Source organism: Hemicordylus capensis, chromosome 1 (assembly GCF_027244095.1).
Source record: "Hemicordylus capensis ecotype Gifberg chromosome 1, rHemCap1.1.pri, whole genome shotgun sequence".
Lineage (NCBI taxonomy): Eukaryota > Metazoa > Chordata > Lepidosauria > Squamata > Cordylidae > Hemicordylus > Hemicordylus capensis.
This window is the reverse complement of record NC_069657.1, coordinates 234,003,111-234,030,534: the sequence shown is the minus strand read 5'-3', so window position 1 is coordinate 234,030,534 and position 27,424 is coordinate 234,003,111. Positions and strand designations below refer to the sequence as shown.

At 43.6% G+C, this 27,424-nt stretch overlaps 1 protein-coding gene across 1 annotated transcript in view; it reads right to left on the bottom strand.

Annotated features, from left to right (window-relative positions):
• Window positions 1-27,424, bottom strand: part of ABCA12 (ATP binding cassette subfamily A member 12) — a 244,358-nt gene that overhangs the window by 99,803 nt on the left and 117,131 nt on the right. The window contains exons 13-24 of the mRNA XM_053268830.1: window positions 26,076-26,191; window positions 25,129-25,235; window positions 23,322-23,575; window positions 23,114-23,226; window positions 20,634-20,758; window positions 18,318-18,491; window positions 13,774-13,938; window positions 12,772-12,973; window positions 8,594-8,733; window positions 7,916-8,035; window positions 3,974-4,064; window positions 529-708 (exon numbers count right to left, since the gene is read on the bottom strand). Of these exons, the coding sequence (XP_053124805.1) occupies window positions 529-708; window positions 3,974-4,064; window positions 7,916-8,035; window positions 8,594-8,733; window positions 12,772-12,973; window positions 13,774-13,938; window positions 18,318-18,491; window positions 20,634-20,758; window positions 23,114-23,226; window positions 23,322-23,575; window positions 25,129-25,235; window positions 26,076-26,191 (1,787 nt within the window). The remainder of the gene's footprint in view (window positions 1-528; window positions 709-3,973; window positions 4,065-7,915; window positions 8,036-8,593; window positions 8,734-12,771; window positions 12,974-13,773; window positions 13,939-18,317; window positions 18,492-20,633; window positions 20,759-23,113; window positions 23,227-23,321; window positions 23,576-25,128; window positions 25,236-26,075; window positions 26,192-27,424) is intronic.

Sequence of the window (27,424 nt, the reverse complement as noted above, 5' to 3'; positions counted from 1 at the left end):
TGGTGAGAATTGTTACAGGCATTGCTGCCCTTGTGTATGTGAGCATTTCCTTTTGACCCACAGTTGGTCAGACTCAGCAATCTTGAGTTCCCATTGGGAAAGAAAGGTGTGAAAAGAAATAAAATAAAAATGGATGGCAGCTGAGAAGAGAATTTGATGTACATGCCATTCACGCCTGACCTCTGCAACCTAGATACACAGAGGTCTCAGCCAGCCCTGATTCTCTGCCCATCCTTACAGCAGACAGAGCTGCAGTAAACTGTGTGATCTGCATGGCTTGTTTCTACATGTGCAGACCTGCTGTCAGGCAGCTTAACTATGGCAAACGTGGTGACCGAATGATGACTGAACACACGCTACTGGACATTAGATTTGATTGGATGATTAATTTACTTCAAGACAAAAGGCATGAACAGATCACATTAATCTCAGTCAAAAGATCTACATTTAAATGCCTGGTTTTGATTTTTTTGGTTGAAAACAATTTTATTTTAGAGAACAACCTCAATTTTAGGCCACGTTACTTACTTGCAAAAAGCTCATTCTTCAAAAAGAGGTCTTTTGCCATCATCTCCAGTTCCTCCTCAGTCTTGAATGGCCGAATGCGATCAAACAACACACACGAGGAGATATTTATTGCTAGTCCTGATAAAGTGTTAAGTTGATTTATGATGTCAGCATTATTCTGCAGTTCCAAACGCATATCATCTGGGAGGGGATTAATGACGAAAATCAGAACCTATGAAGAAGAAAATGTGGATTCCTCTGGAAGCCACAAGGAAGCCTATCCATTAACAGGAAGTAGCTTAGGGGGACCATAAGGCTCTATGAAATCTAATGACACTTTATAGACTATTTATTGCTAAGGTGGTAAACCTGAATCTGGGCCATATTTCAGGTGGGGGCTCATATGACTGAATTATCTAAAACCAATAAAAACAATTATCTATTATTAATTAATAAAGAAGAAGAAGAAGAAGAAGAAGTAGTAGTAGTAGTAGTAGTAGTAGTAGTAGTAGTAGTTTCATTTTGGCAGCCCAGGAACAATGAACAAATTTTATAAAAGCACAAAATAATAAGACCCAGAAAGACAGTAAGCGTCGATTATGCAAAGAAGCGGATGAGATGGCTGAGCACCTTGTATGATGTAAGAAAATCACGCAGACGGATTATAAGGAAAAACACAACAAAGTTGCTGCAATGATCCACTGGAACTTTTGCAAGCATTACAAATTGGCAGCAAGCAAGAATTGGTGGAATCATCTTATTAGCAAGGTCACAGAAAATGAAAAGGCAAAAATCCTTTGGGATTTTTGAATACAAACTGGTAGGCATTTAGTGCACAACATGCCTGATCTGACAGTCATTGAGAAGAATCGGGTTCTGATAATTGATAATGCAATCCCAGGGGATAGACGAGTCGACAAAAAACAATTGGATAAAATAACTAAATACAAGGACATTCAGATTGAAATTGAGCAGCTCTGGCAAAAGAAAACTATAGTGGTGCCAATAGTTGTTAGTGCCCTTGGTGCAGTACCAAAAGAACTTGAACACCATCTCGACACCTTGGGCATCAATAAAATTACAACAACTCCAGAAGGCCACACTACTGGGGAAAGCATTAATACTATGACGGTATCTTTAATTCTTCTTTAATCATCCTAGAACCTTGGAAAGGGCCCAATAATTAAAGTACCACATCTAGTCAAAAACATCTGGTAGACTGTGTGTAAATAGCATAATAAAAATAATAAAAATAAAAATAATAGCAGCAGCAGCTTCCCATTCTTGGTCACACTCAAGCATGGGGGTAGATAGGAACAAACCCAGATTTGTATAAATGTAAAATGATAAAATAGCCATGTTGGTCATCAGGAACTAAACTTGTGAAGGCTTAATCTGTCTTACCTCTCATAATTTGTCTGTATGGATATTGTGTAATTGTACATTCCAGTTCACTGAGCACAATATGCTCTTCAAACCTTTAGAGCTAAATTCTTATGCAATCATCATGTATATATTTATTTTTAGACCTTCAAGTAACTGTTACAGCAGAACAGTATGCTCCAGTGACCAGAGGAGATTAAGACAATATGCAACAGATATTTCCTTGCTATATTTATTTATATAACATACAGAATTAGCTTAATTTAAAGGGATGTGGGACCTGAAGTTACAGTTCCAATCACGTTTACTTGAGGTGCTTCAGACTGCAGTTGTGTCTGCTTCCTTCACTCCCAGCAGTGACCTATTTGTGCAAGAAGCCTAATAGGAGCACACAAATCTCAGCTGAAGCAGTCCCTCCCTGCAATCTAAAAGCATGATTTGCAGATTCAGAAATTGTGGAAATCGTTGTGGCTAACATCTGTGTGCTGACATGCAACAGTGCTCGCATAAGTACATCATTCTGATGAATTATGGAGAGGAAGATCTGAATTGGTCCTAAGCCTCATTAAAATTAAATTTGTTTAGAATTAAGGTGGATGTTTCACAACTGCTTCACTCAGGCCTATGCTGATGTACAAACATGTAGTGTGAAAATATATCACAACTGCACAAGAAACCACTTGAAAATGCACTGCCAGTTGCTGCTTTCTTATTTGTACACACAAGGTCAGAGGTGCTCAAATCCCCGGAACTTGGGGCCCCGGTCCGTGGCCTCCAAGGTCCGGGGAGGCTCCAAATGGCTGGGGAGGTCTCTTACAGCCACCTCATGGCTAACCTACATGCGGGGGGGGGGGGGGTTAACAAAGCTGCTGTGCGGCCAAGGGGTGGCTGCGAGGAGGGGGCATGAGCCAAGTAGTCGACCTCTCCCCCCCCCCGGCGGCTGTGGTGATTGGGGAAGCAACTGCTGGGCATGTCCTCTCTGCCCAGGTGCACCTCACAGTTCACAGCAGCCGCTGAGCAGAGAGGACGTGTCCAGCGGTCACTCCTGCCATTGCCATCGATAGGTTTTGTGTTTTTTTTAAATGGCACATAGGTTCAATGTCCATGTCCAGCTCTAACAGTAGGAGTAGCTCAGGATTTCATGGCTGCTATGACAAGCATGGACCTATCTCAATTAATATCAGTCCTACTCATGTGGCAGGTCATACATTGGATCTGGTTGCCAACTGAGAATAGTGAGATTGTGAGCCCTTTGGGCACAGGAATTGTGAGATTGTGAGCCCTTTGGGCACAAAGGGCAGGAGAAACTGGGGCAGGAGGTGGGGCGGGGGAGGGCAGGAGAGCCTGGGGCAGGAGGTGGGGGGAGGGGGGAGCCGCCAGCCCCAAAGAATGCACAGATGCTCTGTGTGGGGTTGGCTAGTAAGTTTTTATTTTCCCAGACCTTTTGGATACTGGCTGACATTCAGACTAAGCCTCATTGCACACCGGGGTTTGCAATGGGGTGATTTTCATCATCTCCCCTTGCCCCTGCAGCCAGCTGTGCCTGCCAAAACTATCTTCCTGAGGGTCCCCTACCCTCAGGGATTGTTTTGGGAGACACAAGGAGCTGCAGAGGGAAAGGAAGTATGATGAATATTGAAGGGGGGAAAAAACATACACACACAAAACCCCACCCTCGCACTGGCATATTGGGAAAGAGTTCTTCTGGATGTCAACCACTGTGTTTTTAACTGCTATTTTAATCTGACTGTAATGGGATTCCCCACACCCCTCCCCCTGCTTTCACTGTTTAATGCTGTTCTTTTATGTATTGATTTTGATTCTAGTGTTCTAGTTATGTTAGCTGCTCTCAGAGGCTTCCATCTGAAGAGCAGGATATAAATCTCTTAAATAAATAAGTAAAATAAATAAAAAGCCATTCCCAAACCTCCACTATCTTCAATGCATTTTCAGTTCTTTCTCCATGTTTTTACAAGGACCTAAGGTCTCCATGCTGTTTTTATGTCCTCTCATATAAATCCTCACCCTCTGCTGCCAGCCACACATCCTAACCTATATAGGATGCATGCGTACAACAACTTACCCAGCTCATCAATTTGGTTTAGAAGGTCAACAGCATCCAGATTCACCATGAGTTTGATGACCACTTGCACAAAGGGATTCCGCAATGCATTCTGTCAAAGGACAGGATGAGTTTGCTTAAACAATGAAAATATGTAGCTGCTTTTCAAAACTAGAGCCATGGTTCTAAAGGGCCTTTCCAGACATATGTAAACTGCAGGCTTTTCAACGCTTCCACACACATCCCTAATGGTATTTTGCTTACAGTCCACACTCTTCCATAGAAAGCCATAGACTCTCATTTTCCCCTGCAGCACGATTGGACTTTGTGGCTACACGTAAAGCAGGGAGCTTGTTGGATTTTTGAAGCGCCACCTGCTGGTTAGTGCTTGCAAACCCATCTCTTTTCATTACTACTTTAAAGCAAGTGCTGGCAACCAGGGAGCTTTCCAGACGGGGATTTATAGCAGCTTAATGATGGTCATAGTTGCAGGGTGTTCACACGGAGACTGGCCCTGCCCAACTTTTTTCATGATGATTAGCCCTTCAGTGTGTGAAATAACCATCTTTTAAAAGCAGTACTTTTAAGTGTCCCCAAAACAGCAGTGTAGATTGTTTCGGGAGTATGTGTGGACAGATTAAGAACAAGCTATGACTTGGAGGCTGAATGCCAATAGACGCTTGTGCAGAAGCTTTAAAAAGTCTGAAATTTACTTATATCTGGAAAGGCCCCAAAGTAGGAAAAACAATTCCCTTAAGAAGAAAGAATGGACAGCTCCCAGGGAAAGCATAATTTCCTCTCTTTTGAGCGTGGTTCTGGAGTGTGATATGATTTGGTATACAGCATCAGCCTACAGGAACTGAAACTGGGATTTTTAATTTTTATAGGAGTGAGGCAGTTTAGACTGGGATTAGAGACTGGGATCAGGCCACAGGATTGTGCATAAAGTTCAGCCTATGACATGTGGACAAGGATTACTATTGTTTAATAACATACCAAGAATGACATAATGGAAAAAGCTGTGGGCTTTACCAAACTGAGATTCAATGGGCAGAAATGGCTGTCAGAGAGAGAGAAGATAAGCTCTGTGTTTGTTTTCAGAGATGATACACCCAGTTAACCATGTCTACCAATGAGTATGCAAAAATGTCAGTTTATCATTATTTGCACACCTGGTGCTAATGTAATAGAACTTGTAATTTCTTGGTAGAGAAGTTCTCTATAACATACTGCTGTCCTAGGAAGGAGCCACAGCTGTCTTTTTTTCAAGCAGAAAGAGACACCGATAAGAGATACAGAAGCTTTGACACGTGCTGCATCGAGCAAAGGATGCATGCCAGAGTATAAAAGTGATTGGTTTTGAACTATGCCTTGCATCCCTTAGTTCCTCCTTCTGATGGCTTAAGAACTCCAATAAGCAATCTGGACCTTATGGACCTTGCAGCTACAGCTGCATACCCCTTATCTCTGTTTATCTTTTTCCATGAAGTATGAAATCTGGGAAGTTGGAGAATACCCAGAGACCTTTATTCCATCATTATGAGGCATGTGTAGGCATCTTTCCTGACATCTAGATTCATCTCCACAGTGCAAAAGACTGTTGTGGCCTTGGACTCAGACACTGAGAACCCTAAGGAAAACCTGGGGCTGGAACCACACTCAAAGAGGTCCCTGAAACACACTCAAAGAGGGTGCCTTGCTAGGACCTCCCACAGGAGAGAAGGCCCAGAAGCCAGCACTGCCGGCATCTGCATTGCCTAAGGAGGCACTATAGCCTTCCTTCTCTCCTCAGAACTCTCTCTGGTTGGTGGCACACTCAGCCACTCCCACCCTACAGCCAGGTGTAGCAGGAGGCTCCCCGGCACCACCAAACATCTGAGGAACAGGGCATGCCCCTTTATGTTGTAACAGCTTTATTCATAGGAGACAGAGCTAGAGAAAACTCACACTTGGCCCCAGTCAGCTGCTGGAACAAACTCCTTAGCTGCTGCTCTGAACTGTCTTTGGCCACCTTCATACAGAACGGCAAGCCATGGGTCCAAAGGACCCACAGTTTGCCGCCATCCCCACTCCACCCCTTGCTGGTTTTCCAGTAGAAGTGAAGACATGGCATTTTGAAATGGTTAGAAGGCTAGCTCGCTGTTGTTTAGTCTGTTTTTCTTCTTTGGTATGAAATGTGCTGTTTTTACCTGTCTGTTTTTATTCCTCCATATTATTTTTAAATTAAGCTATGTTGTTTTGATGTTTTAGTGTCTTGTTGAACACGGTTTTGAGTGCTGTTGTTTTATGGCAAAATATGCAATATAAAAGCCCCCCCCCCGCCGCAAAATGAGGTTTTGTGAGCCTTTTCCTGTACTGCAGAGATGTTTGTTCTAAGAAAGCTCAATGGCAGGTACCAGATATGATATAAGGAACCCCACTTGATCAGAAGTGAAAGGAACAAAATGACCCTGTAACATAATGAGCTAAAATATTTGAATTTTAAACTATAAAATGCAGGTCCACTTCAGAAGCAAATAAGTCCAGTGAGGATAGTTGGATGTAGCTTTTTTTAAAACTCCCCTCTGGCACCAATCTCGGTCTATGACAATCTCAGTCTGGGAGCCGGCAATGGGTGCAGGACTGGCTGCGCAGTCTTCCTCTGACCCTGGAAAGACAGCCCGCACCAGACAATATCATTGCAGCCCAGGGGAGGAGCTTTATCCCTTAACTTCGGTTTGGGCAGAAGCAACGGTAGACAGAATGGACCCTTGATTGGGTGAGCGAAACTCACTAAAGACCGAGTGTTCATTCTGAGGTTTGGGGGCCATATCGGAACTGTAGTCGGTTTTGATCATTTGGATTACATGGGTTGGTGAATCTGAGGTGAGTTCCCTGTTATGTCCGAACACGGCCTTTGTCTTACATCCAGCCTCTGATCCTGGCTCCACTGGGAGCTATCCAGGGTCCTGATTTCCTGCACTAAGCCTGCCCTCTTAGCAAGACTCAGCAGTCCCTCTGCAATGTCCCATCTGGGACCAGAAAAAGACATGAATTAGTAACTTCCCCTGTTACAACAGGTTCTGTCAAATACACTGCCATGAATTTCACCTGCTGCTATGAGCTAATAAAGGAATCATTTGATAAAAGACGGCCTTCAACTTTGTAGCAAAAAGGAAGGGAATCATTACTGCCAATGGGCTTGGTGCCAGAGGGGAGTAAAAAGGGCTACACCCAACTTTCCTCACTGACTTTTTTGCTTCTGAAGTGGACCTGCATTTTATAGTTTGAAATTCAAATATTTTAGCTCATTATGTTACAGGGTCATTTTGTTCCTTTCACTTCTGATCAAGTGGGGTTCCTTATATCATATCTACTACCTGCCACTGAACGCTCTTAGAACAAACATCTCTGCAGTGCAGGAAAAGGCTCACAAAAACTCATTGGGGGGGTGCTTTTATACTGCATATTTTGCCATAAAACAACAGTACTCAAAGCAATATTCAACAAGTCCCCAAAACATCAAAACAATATAGCTTAATTTAAAAATAACATGGAGGAATAAAAACAGACAGGTAAAAACAGCACGTTTCATGCTGAAGAAACTAAACAACAGAGAGCTAGCTGTGTCAGCCATCTGACCAGTTCCAAATGCTTTTCAGCTAAATGCCATGTCTTCTTTTCTCATTGGAAAACAAGCAGTAATGGGGCCAAATGACTTTAACTAGCAACTAATTCCACAGCATGGTCACCACTATGGAGAAAGCACAGCCCCATGCCCATGCACTGAGAGCAATGGCGCTCCCAGGGGCTGGAGAGTTACCTACTGGAAGAGGCATTCTCTAAAGTATGTTGGACCCAGGCTACATCTGGCTTTAAAGGTCATTCCCAACACTTTCCATGAGGCCTGGCACCAAATAGGAAACCTGTGAATGTGGTGCTCCATGCAACCCACCCTAGTCAGGAGAAGTCAGCATTTCATACCTTCATTATTGGAACGGTCTCCTTTAACGTGGTCAGGGAATTCAAGAGCAACAGTGAATTGTCCAGCCATTCCTGGGACATTTGTGTAAGATTAGCCATCAGCTCCAAAGTTGCATTAGACTTAAGGAATGAAAAAGGAAAAATAAATTGAAATAGTCAATTAAAAAGCCATATTCAGCCCTTTAAGCAAACGTAAGGGGTGAAACTGTCTATACCAGGTTTCCTGCATCGTTTGTAGGTTACACCCAGTCTTGACTTGGAGTACCAACACATCAATACTGAGACAAGGACTACCAACAGCTACTTCAGCAGAAGCTTGCAAAACCAAGTGGAATTTGCAGTGATCACTCTGATAGTATAGAAAATGATATGAAACAATAGTAACAGTAGTTTTGAAAGCAAATAGATGGGTACAGATGTTAAGATTGTGGGAGGCCTTGCTTCACTCCCTGTCTGAGACCATTCTGGTTTCAGTTAACAAGGATTTCTGAGCTGCTGTTTTTACAAAGCTTCTTGCCTTCTTCCCAACCAAGTCACATATTCTGAAGGTGGATTAACATTAGGAATTCGGCAGCTTCCCAAGTCTCTGAAGAAACCATCTTCTAATTGGTGCCTGGTACAAGTACCAAATATTTTATAATCACAGAGAACTATTGATTTTATTGAGCATGGTATTACCTTCTCCATGATTGCTTGTGTTTCAGGGGTGTCCGGTGTATATAGAATCTTCCCAAACAGCATGGGCTTTAGGAAAGACCAAATTAAAGCCCCAGTAGGTGTCTTAACCAAGTCTAAATAGAATGCTAAGCAGAATGGTGCTGCAAAAAGACAGGGGGAAAATTAGCACATATAATGTGGATGCACAGAGACTGAAGGAGGAGAGTGATAGTGTTGCTTGCTGCCAGTTGGTAGCAGATATTGGAATCCCTTGGAAGACCTGCTTTCACATATTGATGTGATACCTTTTGACAAAGCTAATCCTCCCCAAAGAGCTCCTGTTGCTGAACTCAGCTAACAAGGTTCTGATTGTTGTGGCAAAAACCCCTTCTGTTTAAGGTTAAATGGAGCTTTTTGAGCGCAGAGGAGCCAATGTCAGTGTCACTGGAAAAACAACTCCTCAAAATAAAAGCAGTGACCTTTTTGAATACTAAAGCCAACTCATTGGGGACTTGAGATTTGGCAGTATATGAAAGCCAGTTCAACTATTGTCTACATTGCTTCAGTTTTCAGATAGAATCTATTTAAAGGTTTAATGGTTCAAACTCATGTATTCCTTTTTTACAGGGTCTGCTGAAGGCTCAGTAAATTTAGTGGCAGTCAAGCCAGTCTTTCCATTTTCGAAAGATGTCCCCATGCTCTTATTATTTATCTTACCTTATCTTATCAGATCTTATCTTATCTTTTATCTTATCTTATTTAACAAAATCATATACCTCCCAAAACTTATGTCTCTGGGTGGTTTACATATGGGAAAAACAACTTGCAGAATCTGATCTCACTTGGAATGGATGTCTCTTACACATGAAGTTCTCTTGTACTGAGTGAAATCACTGGTCTACCTAATCCAACATTGTCCACTCTGATTGGCAGCAGCTCCTTTCCAAGGTCTCAGGCAGAGGGAAGTCTTTCCCAGCCTAGATACCTAAGAATATCTTAGCTGAAGATACCAAGAACTTCTGCATACAAAGCATGTGCTCTACCAGAGAGCGATGGCACCTCTTCTCACCATTAGGTTCATACAAACAGGTACAAAATCCTCTTGAATGAAAAGAAAAACTAAAATCCTTATTCCTTTTCACTCAAGCAGGAAATGTTTCTTACTAATGACTAAGACGTTCAAATACAGGCTGATCCTAGATCCTGAGAATCCTGAATTTCTAGTGACAAATTGCATGAGACTGAACAATGTTTAAAAAGTTAAAACAGTACTTCAGTTTGTCATGTACTTCAGAAGAGCATTTTGGTGAAGCAAGGGGTACATGCGGCAGAATAGCTATTCTGGGACCAGCTCCATGGCACCTTGCATTCATTTTAATGGCATTCAAAAGGAGAGGTTCTTGTTAGGGATGTGCACAAATTGATTTTTTTATTAATCTGTGCCCAAAACAAATCACCCCTGATTTGTTTTGTATCCAAATATACCCCCTACAAATCACCCCAAATTCGATTTGTATTTGTTTTGATACAATTTGGATAAGGATAGATTCAGATGACTTATCCAGGTCCTAGGGGCACCAAATCTGGGTGGTAGATAGGTCCCCATGGATGCCACATACCACCCAAATTTCAAGGCAGTGGTACACTTGCTTGATTTTTAATGATTTTTTTTTTAGTTTTTACTGATTTTGAACATTTCCACCATAGAAAAGAATGGGGATTCGACACTGTCATATCCTAACCCTAACACGGATCTCCAGCTTTCATTTAAAAAAAAAAAAGCTAGGCAGCTAGGATCTAGCCCTTGTAGAAACTGAGTTATGGAGCAAAATGTGTGGTCATTATTTTTCAAGTGTTCAGATTCTTTGGTGTATAATAACTTTTCCACATAATGAATCCATATGAGGATTCATTGCACACCTTCATTTCTTCTGTTCATTTTGACTGTCACTGGACAGTGCCAACTGTCAACTGCCATGTTCCAACTGCACACACACCCCACACGCACACGCACCTGCAAAGCAATGGGGTCATTTTAATGTTTAGGAATATTGAAATGTTTAGATTCTTTGATGTCTAAGAACTTTTCCTCATAATGAATCCCTATGAGGATTCCTTATACGCCTTTGTTTCTTCTGTTCATTTTGGCACATGGACAGTGCCAACTGTCAATTGCCATGTGTCAACTATACCCCTTCTCACACACACACACACACACACACACACACACACACACACACACACAGAGAGTTTATTTTTTGGGTATTTTTGAAGTGTTTAGATTCTTTCATGTCTTCATTACACAACTTCATTTCTTCTGTTCATTTTGACCCCACTGCTTTGCAGGTGGGAGTGGGGAATTAGTGGCATACCATGTTCCAACTACCCAGCAACCCACAAGCCACTGGGTACTCAGTTTATATTTTAGGAATTTTTGAGGGGTTTAGACTCTTTGGTGTGTAATGAATCCTCACAGGGATTCATTATGAGGAAAAGTTATTAGACAGCAAAGAGCCTAAACACGTGAAAAAAAAATCCTAGAACATAAACTGAGTAGTACCCCACTGCCTTGCAGGTGGGAAGGGAATGTAGTTGGCACATGGCAGTTGACAGTTGGCACTGTCATGGGAGGAGATCTGGTCTTGTGGTAGGAAGCATGACTTGTCTCCTTAGCTAAGCACGGCCCACCTTGGTTACAAATGAATGAGAAACTAGAAGTGTGAGCACTGTAAGATATTCCCATCAGAGGATGGAGCCACTCTGGGAAGAGCACCAGAAGGCTCCAAGTTCTCTCATTGGCATCTCCAAGATAGGGATGAGAAATATTCCTGCTTGCAACCTTGGAGAAGACGCTGCCAGTCTGTGAAGACAATACTGAGCTAGATAGACCAATGGTCTGACTCAGTATATGGCAGCTTCCTATGTTCCTATGTTCCACTGTCCAAAAGACAGTCAAAATGAATAGAAGAAATGAAGGTGTGTAATGAATCCTCACAGGGATTTATTATGAGGACAAGTTATTAGACAGCAAAGAGCCTAAACACTTGAAAAATAGTGACCACCCATTTTGCTCCTTAACTCTACTTCTACAAGGGCTAGAGCTTAGCTTTTTAAAAAATGAAAGCTGGGAATCTGGAGAAATTAATAGGAGGGATCTGAATCTCAAATCAATTTGATTCAAATCAGACATGATTTGATTTGGATCTGAATCTAACCAATGGACCACAGGGGTGATTTGTTTTGTCTCCAAATCTCCCGAATCAGCTAGATTTGGGTACAAATCGATTTGTACCTGAATCAATTTGCACATCCCTAGTTGTTGTTGGATTGTGCTCACTGAGTACAACATTTGTTTCTTCTACTTCAGTTATTTCAACCATCAGGTTCAATAGCTAATCCAGATATTGTTACTCCAGTGGTGCACACTCAATTATCCTGAACCTTCCTTATATCTGATTCTATCTAATTTGCTATTGGTCAGGCGGGGAGTGGGACATCCAGTGACTCGATGCACAAAACCCTTGAGCAAGCTAGGTGAAGAAACAAAATGAAGTTCAATGTGCATGATAATGTACAAGTGCAGATGTCTTTCAGCACTGCATTATTCTCAAAGGGATGCACATTTCCATGTGCATTCCCATTTACAATGAGTACAACTTGTCATCATGCATGTGCTGACCTACTGCTATAATATGCATCCATTTGTGAAATTTCTTCAGGGGAGAAAACTTTGCACATACATTCTCTGGGAAAACAAGCATTTCTAAGACCCTCAACGTACTTTCTATGGATAGCCAAGAAAAGAACATCAAAGCAGAAAACTCTGTAGGAATAGATTTTGACAGATTTTGTGTGTCCTTAGTTGTGACGAAGTCTTTTTGAAAGCAATAACATGAGGCTTAGCTGTAACTCCCACTGATTTCAAAGGGACTTACTCACAACTCATTTCTATCAGATAGTGTCAATTAAGCTTTGAAAGGGGTTTCAGGTATCAGTTAAATGAAGCTGTCTTATACTGAGTCAGACTCTAGATCCATCTAGGCCAGTTGACTGACATGACTCTCCAGAATTTCAAACAAGGGTCCTTTACAGTTCTTCCAGAAGATGGCAGGGGTTGAACCTGAGATCTTCTTGATGCACAGCATGTGCTCTACCACTGAGCAAATGCCCCTCCATAGGAAGTTTTGTTAAGAACTCACTAGAATCCTGTGGGATGCCGAATTTCTCCATAATATGTTGCACACGCTCATCTTGTGTAGAAGAATGGTAAACATTCTGCTCTTCAAAATCAGGAAGTAGAGATTCAAAAAACAAAGGAGGAATTTCCGTGTTGCAAAAAGCTTTTGAAATGGTTTTAAATGTCCCTTTATTTACTGTTAGGTTGCTAGTCTGAAACAGTGCCTGCAGAAGCAAACAGAAGGCATATTGACAGAATAAACAACATATTAAAGAAGAGCTTTGGCAAGGAGATAATCACAACATTCAAATTTATATATGACATAACATTTTTATGGTGCCATATAACACTGGAAGCCAGAATGGTGGTAGAATGCCTAGAGTGTGTGGATGCTTTGCTGGAAAAATCAAGTTAAACGTCTCTTATTGAGCTCTGAAGCTTACTAGGCAGCCTCCAACAAGTCTCTATATCTCAGCCTAGCCGCCGACATAGAGCTGTGTGCAGAGTTAAATGCAGGACAGGGATTGCAAATGAACACAGCAGACATTTTTAAATACATGCAACACACACTGGACAGCCCATTTCAAATGTGTGGCATTAACCTAAATTTATTTCTACCATGGTAAATTTAGTTCTGCTATGGTAAACAATAGCTTTTACATTATATTTTATAGGTCTATTTATTTTATTTTATTTAAGCATTTATACCCTGCCTTTCCATCAGGCAGCTTCCACCATTCAATGTCATCCAAAAAAGGCATTATAGTATTCAGCTCTGTAATCTAATGTATTCTTGTATATTAGGCTAGGAATGCAGGGAGAACTAGGACAAACAAAACAAAACACAGAGACACACACATGAACTTGCACCACCGAGAAGTCTCACTATCCAGCCCTGGTCCAAACTACCCAATCTTTGAGGGGGTTTTGCTAGTGTCACTGGATACTTGATTGAAAACTCGTTATCAGCAGAACTAATCAGAAGAAATCACTGCCTTTTGCCAGTTGACAGAGAAAAACAAACCTTGGAAAGAGGTACATTTCGTGACTGCCGTAGGTTTTTAAGGGAATGAATAGTAGCTAAGAGTGGGCGGACATCAGACACAACCCGCTTCTTGAAGTGGTCCAAATATTTGAGGAGATCCAGTACCGTATCCAGAGAAGTTTGTAGCTCCTGAGGTAAAAGCATCTAGAAGAGACAAGAGAAAGGGAAGTCACCAAGCATGCTTCCTTTACAAGAGGTACAATCCAGTCAAAGTTGGAGGGAGGGGCCAAAATGATGACTAGCAAGCAGCGCTATTCAAGAGCTCTGGCTTTAAAACTGGACTTCTCTTCATTGGAGCTGAAATTCTCTAGCAAAACTACACAAACCTCAACCATGACAAATAAAAGCAAGAAGAGAGAAAAAGGGAACAGCCCTATCAGCCATGGCAGGGAAGCAGATGAGGATCAACTTCTACCTTCCCACCAGTGGAGTGGTGAGTACAACTGCCACACTCCCTACCAAGAACAGATTTATGGCCCTGGGCAGGGAGAACCCTCCCTCACCCTGCAAAGAGTCTGCTAGCAGCAAGATTACATTAGATCAGGCATCGACTTCACTATCAAATAATTCCTGCTAGGAAAAGCCCCTGGAACAGAAAGACTGGGGACCTAAGAGAGCCAGACGTCCCTGAGGCCATTCCTACACCCCCTTACCAAAATATTTAGGAGATGTGTGTTTGCTTACAGCAGAAGTGGACATACAAATTCTAGGGCATTTAAACACAGTCTCAACAAAAGTAGATAAGGTCAGGCATGCCTTTGATGCATTTGGACTACAAAAATACACAACTAAGCCTTCAAACATAGTCCCCGGCAATGTCCAGGCAGTTCCCTTCTCAGCTCCAACTGGGACCTCTGCCAAAATCACATGCTGGACTGCCCAAAACAACTCATTCATCTAAATCAACGTGTGTACTTCAAACTTCCCAGATGGTACTACAAATAGAAATGAACCTATCAATGCCAGGAGATGGCCTCATCGTAAAGTGCTTACTAACTCTCCAAGTCAACTCTTAAACTGCCACCCCAGATCAGTAGACCTTGATTCGATCCAATTTTGCCATTCTGCCCAGGTTTAAAGAAAATCCTGCTCACTTTCAGTCACCCCACCCTCCCACACCAGCTCCTTCGGATGGGTGTGTGTGCACCTTTTCCATAACTTTAACATTAGACCCAATGGAGTATTCATAGACACCACTTCTAATTGCAGCAAAGACCAAGAGCCAAAACATTCCTGCTGAAAGTAACCTTGATGATAAAGTCACTAAAGAAATGAGATCTGGCCTTAGAAAACAGCCTGTAAAGGACCCTGCTGAATCTCAGCTACCTCCAGAGCCTGACCCTTTATGGCCCAGAGAAAGTGATGATCACAGAGCTAGAGGCCTAGAGTTTGCAGCTCTGGGGAATTTACTCACAGAGGTTAAAAAACAGGAGCTGCCACTGACTCCCCTCCCCCACAGAGTCTGAACCCACAGTGACATAGACATCATCCACCATCAGTCCCCACCTGAGGGCCACGTTAGTGCAACTGCCAGAACCATAATAAATCCCCTGGACCATGACCTGATGACCTTCTTGCCAGGCACTGACCCAAGCAAGCAAGCAACCCCTCCCAGACCCAGGAGGAACCATCTGTCTGATTTTGACACAGAGCTCAAAGACAACAATTTGGACATCATTGAAGCCCCCCTCCCTATGACAGCTCATTCAAGGAGCAGGGTTACTCCAGAGCCTGCCCAGCTCCTATCCAAGACAGCTCTATCTATGCTACCTCCTGATGCTAAAGAGTCTCAAACGCTCCTCATTGATACAGAAACCCCAAAGGAAGGGGCCCCTGAGCTAACCCAGCCCCAGCTCATAACATCACTATGCAATCCTTTTACTGCTGCTGAAGAGCTTCAGACCCTACACACAGACACTGCTACCCCAGAGGAATGGAAATTTTTTTCCATTCTAAAATGTTTTTGAAAAGGGGTCAATATATGCCAGCAGCTCTACGCTGCTTGAAGCTAAGTTTATGGCACAATGACCCCTTTTCCAACTTTGCCCCTCTAGAGCTTGTCAAATCCAAATTCCTAAGAGCAGCACTGCAAGTGCCCTGTTGTGTCTAATGCCAGTCTACGATTGGAGGCAGGCCTGGTGAAAGTGGAGGCCAGAGTATGGTTGTCCATACTCAACTACTGGCTGAGATTATCCCTCTTCCCATGGGCCTAGCCCCCTCAACACTGCTGGATGGCTTCCAATCCACATGGAAGCAATCTCTATCTCCAAAACTATCCTTACTTGGATTCTCCCCTCCCCACCTACTTTCCTTGCGTTCTGAGCAGGCCAGAACACTTACAGTGCATAATGAACGCAGAACACCTAACTGACCTAGATAGGTCTCCAGACTTTCTTCTCTCTGAAAGTATAAGGTACATAATGACACCTGCTGGATATCTCACACTGCTAGAAGTACCTAACCACAGAAGGGTCTTTTCCCTGGCTTGCTGTGATGCCCTTCCCTTGGCTGTCCTTGAAGGGAGATACAGGAAGATCCCTTTTGCAGAACATCTCTGCCCCTGTGACTCGGGACAAGTTGAAACCAGTGTTCCTTCTAATTTTTATGATCACTGAGTGGAAAGAGTTTTGTCCTGGATGGCAGCATCAAGTCACAGTGTGCGCACATAAAACTCTCTCTCTCTCTCTCTCCATCCCTCACACACAAACAAACACGTTACTATTTAAAAACCCTTTTTCCTCTGCGGGGGGAGCCACCCCCACCTCCTGTCTGCCTCCACCCCAGTCCCCAACTCTGACCTCTCTGGTTCTCGGAGGGGGGGGCACTCTGTTCTACAGAGATGTATGAAACACCCTTATTATCCCTCTTTTTGACAGGTCGCCAGGACACTCAGACCAATACTATGTCTCCCTATTACCCTCAGACTATTACCCTCAGTTATAGATGTAATCCATCTATAACATACCATGTTGTCAAATTCTGGGCGGCAGCAGGCAGAATTCATCAGGCCCTGACCGCCAGCAAGAACTAACTTCTTCAAACATTCAGCCCTACTGCTTTTAAAGTCTCAGTTTATTTATTATCTTTACAGATTTTAGCACTGCAGAAATGTATAGTTTATACCATGTAACTTTCAACACCATCTCATTTATTGTAGCCCTACCATGACGCCATAGTCACATGTTACTTTTAGGAATCTCATAGCTCCCTTATCACTTTTTACAGACATCCACAGTTTTTAATCTTACAGTAATTTCATAGTAACCTTACATGCTACTGTTTGGGCAATTATAGGGCTCCTTTATCACTTTGTACAGACATTCATAGTTTTTAATCTTATAGTAATTTCATAGTAGGCTTACAGTCTTTATGCTAATAGGCACAGATTCTATCGCTTTTGTCTGCCTTTAATTTCTTTTAATTAGGGAAGTGCACGGAACCAGCAGGGGCCGGTTCGAAGGCAGGGATGGGACAACTTTAAGAGCGGGGAAGGGTGCACTTCCAGCCAAAGAGGGGATGGGGTGGCAGGGAGGGATGCTCTCGCCCTGACGAGGTCTTTACAAATGGAGCGCCAGTGGGGGGGAAATGGAGGGAGAGGTAAGTGCACCCACTCTTAAAGTTGTCCCACCCCCTGCCTTCAAGCCTGCAAACCAGTCAGTGTTTGAACCTGTTCAGAGGCCTCTAAATGATTGTTTGAGTGACAGTCAAAGTGAAGAACTTTCAAGTCCCATTGATACCAATGGGAATCTGATGCGGGAATCTTACATGCATACGTAAATCCCTTCTGTTGAACTCAGAGAAAATTGCTTAGTTTTGACTGAATCATGTCCAGCTCGTGCCCTGCATTGCCAAGCAACTGACAACTAAATAAGTAACAACAAAGTTAGGTTGGTTGGAATAAAAGAGAAAGTATCCAACAGTAAGAACCATTCACCTTAATTTGGGGAATTATTGAAAATGGTCACAATTCATTATTTAAATTCCCGTCCCAAACAGCTTTTTAATTCTTTGCAGGTTACACATATTCAACCAGCAAGACCTTTCTGCAAGAAAGACCAGGCTCCCACTTGCAGACCATCAAACAGGCACTGTACTGTTAGGTAAGGGAGGGAGGACCCACATTTAGCACTATGGGCTGCCCAGACTGTGGACACACAGTTGAGTAGCTTATCATTACTGAGAGCACTGAGCAGTTGGTGGGGAGGAAGCAAGGAAGTTAGCATCACACACAGTCCTGATGCAAGACTGCAGCAGTATCTTGCAACTCTCTGCTGCATTCAGACATTTCTGGATCAGGACCTCTGTGTTATCACAATCAGGCCCTGATCCACCGATGCCATTCTCTGCTCCTGCCAGGCACCACTGCAAAGAGTTATTTGGCCTTTGGGGCTTCCTTCCTGAACTGTGCAAGTCAACAAAGGAAGCAGAAACCATGTACAGATACAAGCAAAAACAATGTACAGATATAAGCCAGCTTAGCAAACCTTGAAAGACAGAGAAACACTACAACATCTGAGACAAACCTTGTAGATGAAGTTGTAAATATCCAAGTATTGCAAAAATGTTATCCCCAAAGCATAAGATTTGCGGACCCTCTCTGTGAGTGACAAGTTGCAGAATTCCTTTGCAACCACTTCCAGTTTAGAATCAAGAACATCAGTACTGCACGGCTCCAGCTGGAGTATTTGAAAAATCAGCTATATTGGCACAAAAGGAAAGAAGGTTCGTCAATAGTGAACTCTCTCTAATGAGAACGGATTAAGCAGCTCTCTATTTTAACCCACTGCCCAATGGCACCTGGCAATGTGGAGGACAGAACAGCATGCCATTCTTCATACAATTATCTAAATGGGGTGACACACACACACACAACCCCCCCCCGGTTTTTTAAATTTTGAAATAGATCTCACTGCCACTGCTCTGGGGGCTTCTCCAAGGCCATTGGGGGGTGGGGGCGGTCTCCAGAAGTTTCCCCTTCCCCTGCCAGTCTCCATTATATTCCAAATTGCCTGGTTCGGGCAGTCTTCAGTCCATTCCAGGCCTCACCCCCACGGCAGTGGCCATTTTGGAGGCTGCCGTGCATGCCGAATGGGCCTCTGCATGGCCAGGTCATGGCATTGGGCATGTGTGGCGGCCTCCAAAATGGCCACCACCATAGGGGTGAGGCCCAGAACGTGCCAAAGACCATCCAAACAAGGTGATTTAGAATATAATGGAGGCCGGCAGTGGGAGGGGGAACTTAGAACCCCCTGTGGCCTTGGAGCAATGGTGGTAAGTTCTATTTACCCTGAGCCCCTGGTGGCGCAGTGGTAAAAAACTGTCGCCCTGTAACCAGAAGGTTACAAGTTCGATCCTGACCAGGGGCTCAAGGTTGACTCAGCCTTCCATCCTTCCGAGGTCGGTAAAATGAGTACCCAGAATGTTGGGGGCAATATGCTAAATCATTGTAAACCGCTTAGAGAGCTCAGGCTATAAAGCGGTATAAAAATGTAAATGCTATTGCTATTGCTATTTCTGCTAAAAATAATTTCTTATTTTTTAAAAAAATAACTCATGAATCCCCCAAACAGGCCGGGGGGGAGGGGTTGGCTTGATATCGAACTCAAACTGGGAGGGGGACTCGGTCCTATATTGAGCCATAGAACCAAACCAGTTCAGTGTCGAACAGGTTGGTTTTCAAACCTGTTCACACATCCCTAACAAGAAGGCTGATTATGGTTTCTTTTGGCTTTTCATGTTATCAGACTTCTTTTTTGCGCATCAAATATGTTGTGATTGGTCAGCATTCTGGGCAGCCCAGGGACCTGCCAGGGCTACTGCACAACACAAAAGGCAGACTTGACAGTATTGTGCAACAGAACAGGTGAACAATGACTTAAAACAGCATCCAGACAATTGCACAGTCCTACTCCTGTTGTGCAGCACTGCACAACTGCCTGGATGCTTATAAAAACGCTTACATAGAGAAACTGAGGCTGAACCATCTGGAGATGCCACTTTGCTTTCCCCTGGTTATTTTAAGTGCATTCTCCATCTAGCCTGTTAGTGCTTTTAAACTGGCTTTCTGTGCCAACCCCACAACAATTGCCTCTAGTTGCCTTTGAATACTTTTTCATCCATGGGTGGGTTCACATGTTATGGTGGCACCTGAGGTTCACATGACCTTCCTCAGCCTCCAGAGCACACACTTTTCTCCATCTCTCCATGAGCCTCTACTTCCTTTCCATATTCCAATGATGTTCAAACCTACTAATCTTGGCATATCCTGCCCGACTTCCACCAGGGAACCCAACATCTGTAGCTGAGATCTGAAGTAAGTGAAAGATGTTGAGTTCCCTGACAAAGGTAGGGCAGGGTATGGTATGCCGAGATTGGTGGGTCCAGATATCATGACCAATCTTGGCATATTGGAACCTGGATTGGAAACAGAAGCTGACACAGGGATGGGGGAAGTGGCCACTCCCAGAGCTGCAGGTGCTCATGCAAATCTCAGATGCTGTTGTTATGTGTGAACCTGCTCCGTGTCTCAGTATCACATTTGTTTTCCTGCTGGACAGGGTAGCAAACTGTTATGTCTTTAATAAGAAGCATCACAAAATAAAATGCTGAAACAGAATTATGGAGAATTTTTGTATGAATTATGGATGGACATTTCAGTAAGAAACATGTACCACTGCCTGACATGTAATCATACATGTTTTCACATGCATACACATAAATACATGCTATAAACACTGGAGTCAGCTAAGTATTCAGTATCATAAGCCTCTGGATGTGGCGGTTTATAAACATAATAAATAAAATAAAATAAAATAAAATAAAATAAATAAGAAACTTGCCTGTGTTCTGTTCTCTGAAAGAGGCACGTTCATCAAAGCATCAATACTTTCTGTTGACATTCCTACTGTATTTCTGAGATCGTCCCTGAGGCGGTCAACATTTCTGAACAGATCTATTAGCATGTCTTTAAAACACCACAAAACAAAAATTAAAAAAAATATTTTGCTCCAGGAAATACTGCTTACACAAAGAACTTAAGGTAGGCCTTGGGAAAGCTGAGAAAAATGCCTCAAGAGTGTCACCATGTGGTACATTTAAATGCACGGGAATTCTGAGCTTATTTTTTTCCAATATAACATACAAAATACACAGTCATCATTTTTTTCAAAGCTGTGTGATGTTTAGAATTTGGCTTTTTAATTATTTAAACCCTTCCCACACATATACAAATAATCCAGAATGTGTGTGTGTGTGTGTGTGTGTGTGTGTATATATATGTATTTATACATACACACACACACACACTCTCTCTCATACACACAACATCTTAATAAAGACTATCCCCCAACAAAAATCAATACAGTAATGTCTCACTGGTTACATTTTGTCCAAATTTTCAATTCCAGGAGACTAAGAATAAATTAAAATTGCCAGTAAATGAATTTCTAATTTTCTTCCCTTCTCTAAATCATATTAAAATTTGTACACGCTACCATCAGCAATATATTCCATCTGCTTCTCAACCAATCCTTGCTAAACAGAACATCAGTTCCCCATTTAGTTGCTATTTGAATCCTCGCTGCTGGCCATAAGTTAATCGCTACTTATTTTCCTGTCTTATAAGATCCTTGATTTGTTTTTTAATGGCATGGCCGATGTTATTAGTACGAGCAGGTGAATGAGCCCTTGATGCTATACTAATGGTTACAGTGTTGTCTGAAGGGATATCCACACAGGTAACACTATTATGAGGCTGAATAACATCAGTCACACCATCAGGAACTCATCCACTTTCTCATCCTCCAGCATCACCTGACAACAATGTCCTTCCGTTGTCTGCACAGGACAAACAGGTCAGTCTCTGTGCAAAAGAATAAATGGCCCCCAATCTGACATTAAAAATGACCACAGAATCTATCAGAAACAAGAGCAGCCCTCTCCAATATGCTAGGTTTTTTAACGTAATGAGGGTTTAAAAAAATAAAATAAAAATGTGTGGGAGCATTCAACAGCACTCCCTGCCTGGGACTTTTACACACAGCTGGCTTTACCGTGGGTTTGCTGGGAGGCTTTACTGCAAACTTGAGTGATTTTTTTTACCCCAGATATAAATCGGGCTACACTCTAAAGCGCTGTGAAAAACCCGAATTGCGTGTGAACTGCTCTCCGATAACTCGCAAGGACTTCAGGGTAAAGCTGGTCGATATGTGAATGCCTCCCCCTCCATTCCCGAGGAGATGCGAGTGAAAGGGCTTTAAAAGCCCCACGTGAAAAAATTCCTGCTGTTTGAAGTGGTACAATCCAGAATTTGACCACAGCATCCTGCAGAATGTGTAAATTGGCTTCACTAAACTTAGTGGCTGACATGATGGGCAGCCCTCTGTCGACAGTAAGGACCCACTAAGCCTGCTGTGCAACTTCAAAGGCACCCCCAACTGTGTAGCAATGGGGCTGCTGCAGAATGACTTGAAACTGCTTCTGACTTGAAACCACTTCCAGCAGCAGCACAGCACTCCTTCCCTTGGAAACCAGGAAAGGGACAGTGCACTGAAGTAGTTTCAAGTCATTCTGCAGCAGCCCCATTGGTACACGGTTGGGGCTGCCTCTGAAGTTGCTCAGAAGGCCCAGTGGGTCCCAGTGGGTACTGTGGAGCCAGCGTGGTGTAGTGGTTAGAGTGCTGGACTAGGACCGAGGAGACCCGAGTTCAAATCCCCATTCAGCCAATGAAGTCTCATTGGGCCAGTCACTTGGGCCAGTCACTTGGGCCAGTCTCTGGGCCAGTCACTTCTCTCTCAGCCTAACCTACATCACAGGGTTGTTGTGAGGAGAAACTTAAGTATGGAGCACACCGCTCTGGGCTCCTTGGAGGAAGAGCGGCATATAAAAATATATTATTATTAATAATAATAATAATAATAATAATAATAATAATAATAATAATACTGTCGACAGAGTGCTGCCAGTCATATTTACTTCTGAGTAAATAAGCATATTTACATTTAATTTTTTTAAAGCAGCAGATGTATAAGAAACTGCCATGCTCCAGCACCTGCAATGCATACACGGAGCCTCACACACGCAGAGTCTTCGCAGTTCTCAAATGCAAGGGGGAGTTCTCACATACCTCCAGAGCCTCCACTGAAGACCATGGGCAACCCTCTCGTGTGCTTGTCTTTGGACTGTAGCCCAGCTACAGACAAATGAAAACAAGCAATCTCTGCACTATATATCCAAACAAGCTTTGGAAAATACCAGAAATAGTTGGGCCCACATTACTGATTAAGTTTAATAGGCAAATCAGCTTTCAAAAGGTGTATACCTTGCTTTTTGGAATGTCCTGTATTCTTTGTTAAATTCACCATAGAATTCATAGCAGCCAAATATTGAGGGACAGCATGGAAATAACTTAGCTGTGGTACATTTTCTTGAAACCTTTTTTTTGGGGGGGGAAGAAAATGAATGAATGAATGAAATAACCTTTCAAAATGAATATATCCTGATATGGATGACTTTGAAGAAGGTCTTACCAGGTTATGTGCTCCTGGAGTTTTGTGGGATCCCCAATGACTATTTCTCGAAGTTCTCCAGATACTCCTCTATGATTAATTAGATTGTTTGCAACATGATCACTTAGCTCTACATCACGAAGAAGCTTCTTGTGAAACCTGCTCTGTTCACACAACTCCGCAAAACTAACGTCAGGGAGCTGGCAGGTTTGCTGCAAAGATCTGATGCTCTCATCATCACAAAGGAGTGATGTCATGTCTTGGAGGCGAGATAGCTTTCAACACAAAGAAGAGAGGGACAAGTTATTTTTTAAAGTGGAATAAACCAAAGGGAGGCAAGTCTAACGCAGGGTTTCTGACCTATCTATCTATCTATCTATCTATCTATCTATCTATCTATCTATCTAATTCGCTAAGACGTACCCGTGACTAATCCCATGCGTGGCAGCTCTTGTGAGCTGCTGGAAGGGGGAGAGAAAGCGGCAGCAGCAGTGGTTGCGGGGAGAGATAAAGCAGCAGCAGTGGCAGTGGGGGAGAGAAAGCGGCGGCAGCTGGGGGGAGACATCACAAGCAAAAGGGGGGCATGGCCTGGACTCCAGAGAGCTGGAGTGAGCTCTTCCCCCTCCTTTCAGGCTGTCTTTGCTGACTGAATGCTGTTTATTCCTTTGTAAGGAAGGGATGGATCAGATGTTACTGGAGGGGAGGGGCCGCCACCGCCAGGAGAAATCATGGATGGGCAGCAGTTAAGGCATAAAAAAAGGGGTGTACTCTTCCCTCCTCTCCCCCTCCCCCCTCCCTCCCTCCCTGCAGTCAGCCCAACACTGTGCCCCATCCTGATGCGGTAGCGGCAGTTTTTATAGACAAAAGGGGGGATTTCCCCTCGCATCCCCCACTCCCTGCATCCCCCACTCCCTGCGGTGGCAAAAATCCTCTTTGCCTATGGGTGGCAAAGAGGTTAATCCGCCCCTGGGTGAGGGGAGACTGGGTGAGGAGAGATGACTGGCTGAGGGGAGACTGGCTGAGTGGGTGAGTGAGCAATAAAGTCCTGGAGAACAGATGCTCTGCGTGGGATAAGCTAGTATCTTTTATTTATTCTTTACAGAAGAGCCCCTGGTGGTGCAGTGGTAAAACTGCCGCCCTGTAACCAGAAGGCTACAAGTTCGATCCTGACCAGGGGCTCAAGGTTGACTCAGCCTTCCATCCTTCCGAGGTTGGTAAAATGAGTACCCAGAATATTGGGGGCAATATGCTAAATCATTGTAAACCGCTTAGAGAGCTCCAGCTATAGAGCGGTATATAAATGTAAGTGCTATTGCTATTGCTATTGCTATTTCAACTCAACTGACAAACTGACTACTAGCAAACCCTGGGGGGAATACTGCCTACTTATTAAAGGGAAAGCTATACTAGTTAACATGCACCCCTGACAGCTGCTTTTCCCAATGGAAAGCCAGCTTTGGAAGGGGAACTTGGAGCAGTGAAGTGCTGAATCCTTCCTCCACCTGTTGCTTCTCTGCTTCAGATTGCCCCTCTCAAACCATGTTTCCCCTGATCACATTCCAAAATGTGTATGAAGAGGAAATGAAGAACTGAAATCCGAAATGATAGACAGAGAAATGGTGGGTGGGTATAGAATTAAATACTCCTCCTCTGCCACTTTTCTCCAGTTGTTCCAGCTCCCTTCCCAAAGCTGCTTTTCCCTAGAAAAAGCAGCCATCTAGCTCCTGTTACACACATTTTCATGCAATGTGTAAAGTTAGGCCTTAAGAATACCTGTTCTGAGTGCCGACACTCATATTGCACCGGCCAACATTATACACAAACTTACTCTTAACATCAGGATCTCTGGAACAGATAAATATTTCCTGTAGGCATCACGAGGGGTGAGAATAACCTTTTTCAACTGTGCCAAGTTTGGAGGTAGAGTATCATTTTCTGCAAATAATAACAGTAATTTATTAATAATTAATTTCTCTTTTTCCCACCACTTTTCCCTCAGAAAGACTGCCATGGCAGCTAACAGTTGTGATAAAAACAGTATAACTTATAAGATACCATTAAAACTATCCTAAATCATATGACAAAAGCAAATAGATATTTAAAACCCCAAACAGCAGAACACAGCAGCATAGGCAACCCCAAATCCTTCTAAAATAAGCAAGTTTTTCGTTGCTGACCATAAACTGATGAAGCCAGGTAGATCTGCATCCCCATGAGGGTATTCCACAGCTATGGTGCCATGACAAAAAAGGCCCTATCCCATGTGCTGATCCAATGTCCACCCTACACCCCAAGACACTAGGGGGACCTGGAAGAGAAACCTGAGGGTGCTGGTAGATTACACAAAGGAAAATAAGGGCGTTAAGATTTAGATGGTACACTTTCTCAGAAATCACACATTTTGATGGCTCATTCATCTTTAAATTTTCCACTAGCGGAATTTGACCCTTCAGTATCTTTTCTGCAGATAATTGTACCAAAAAGAAAAAAGAAAAACCAAGCTGGATTATGCTTCATGCAGAAATCATGTTTGCCACAATTGTACCAGTGTTTGCTGAGGTAAGCATGAGAAGTATACACTGCAGGCATACATCTCTTAAACACACAGGGACTTTTTACTGGCCCTGGTTCTGGTCTGCTCCATGGTTAAGAGCACACTTAAAAGCCTGTGTACTAGTAATGACACACACAACTGCCACAAGAAATGTTCTGCTGTCCAGAGAGGGATGTTTCAGAAACAAGTCAAAGGTATGCCATTGTCAAAATACACATTACCTGACCGTTCACTATCTAGCCTTTCAGTCATATTCATTACACAAATTAAGTATGATCTGAAGCCATGATTAGGCGACATCCGTAAGAAGATATTTTCAAATTCTGAAAACAGAAACCTGGAACATAAAAAAGGAATGGATCAGCTTCTGAAGGATAAAGGAATAGACATCATATAATTCCTTTAAATGGAAGGCCTAAAAGAAAAATCTGTTCCCACTTCTGTTGAAGTCACTGAGGCCGTTCTCACGAGCAGCCAACCGGGCTAGAGCAGCTAAGCCCAGGCTTGGCTGCTGCCTGTTAGGGAGGTCGTGTACAGAACCGGCTCCAGGCACTCCCGGGCAGTGTGCCCTCTAATTTTTGTAAATAGCGTGTGGGGAGATGTTTGTCCTGGGCGGCAGCATTGAGGCAGTGTGTGCACACAACACAAACACACACACACTACACACAATGATTTTTATTGTTCATGCTTGCAAAGCGGCACATTTAAAAAAAAACAAAAACCTTTTTAACCTTCCCTCCCCCAGCTCTGGATGGAGACTTGGGGTGGAGCCGCCACTGCCTCCCGTCCTCCTCCCTCAGGCCCCCAGCTCCATTTTCCATCTGGGCAGCCGGGGTGGTGAGCCACTGGTGGGGGCACTTGGGGGGAGTAGCCACCACCACTGCCGCCCCCTGTATCTTCCTCCCTCCCATCCTCCTTTCCGTCTTCCTCTATCTCGTGAGATATGCAGCTGGAACTGAAGGTGGAAGAGGCTCAGTGAAGGAACGGGGGAGGAGGAGGCAGCGGCAACCAGGCTGGGGAAAGCTTGGCAATCTTCCTGGCCGGGGAGAGGGGAACGGGGTAGCTGGCGAGGCAGAGACTGTGCGCCCGCCAAAATCTTCTGTGTGGGGGGCTGGGATTTGGTGCATGCGCCTTAGAGGGAACAGTGCTCATGGGAGGGCAGGGAATACCTTAAGGGGCAAGGAAGGTGCCTCCTACTTGCCCATCCCTGCCCCGCCACTTAACCCCACTCAAAAAGCATGGGTGTGGGACTGCAGTGTTCCTCCTTGCACTCCTGTTCGGTGCACGCATGTCGGACATTTGCGTGGCAGCATTGAATGGGGCTGCAAGGAGGAACACTGCAGCCCCACACCCACGCTTTTTGGGAAAGCGTTAGCAGGGGGAAAGCAGCAGGGCAGGGGCTGACAAGTAGGCAACACCTTCCCTGTCATTTAAAGCAAGCCCCTTGCCCTCTGAACTGGTTAGAATGCCAGTCGGTGGATCTGGTTCAGCACTCCAGAAAAGGAGCGCTGAACTGGTTCAGTGCACATCCCTCTTGTTCGTGAGAACTGGCAGGAGCTGAGCAGTTCCT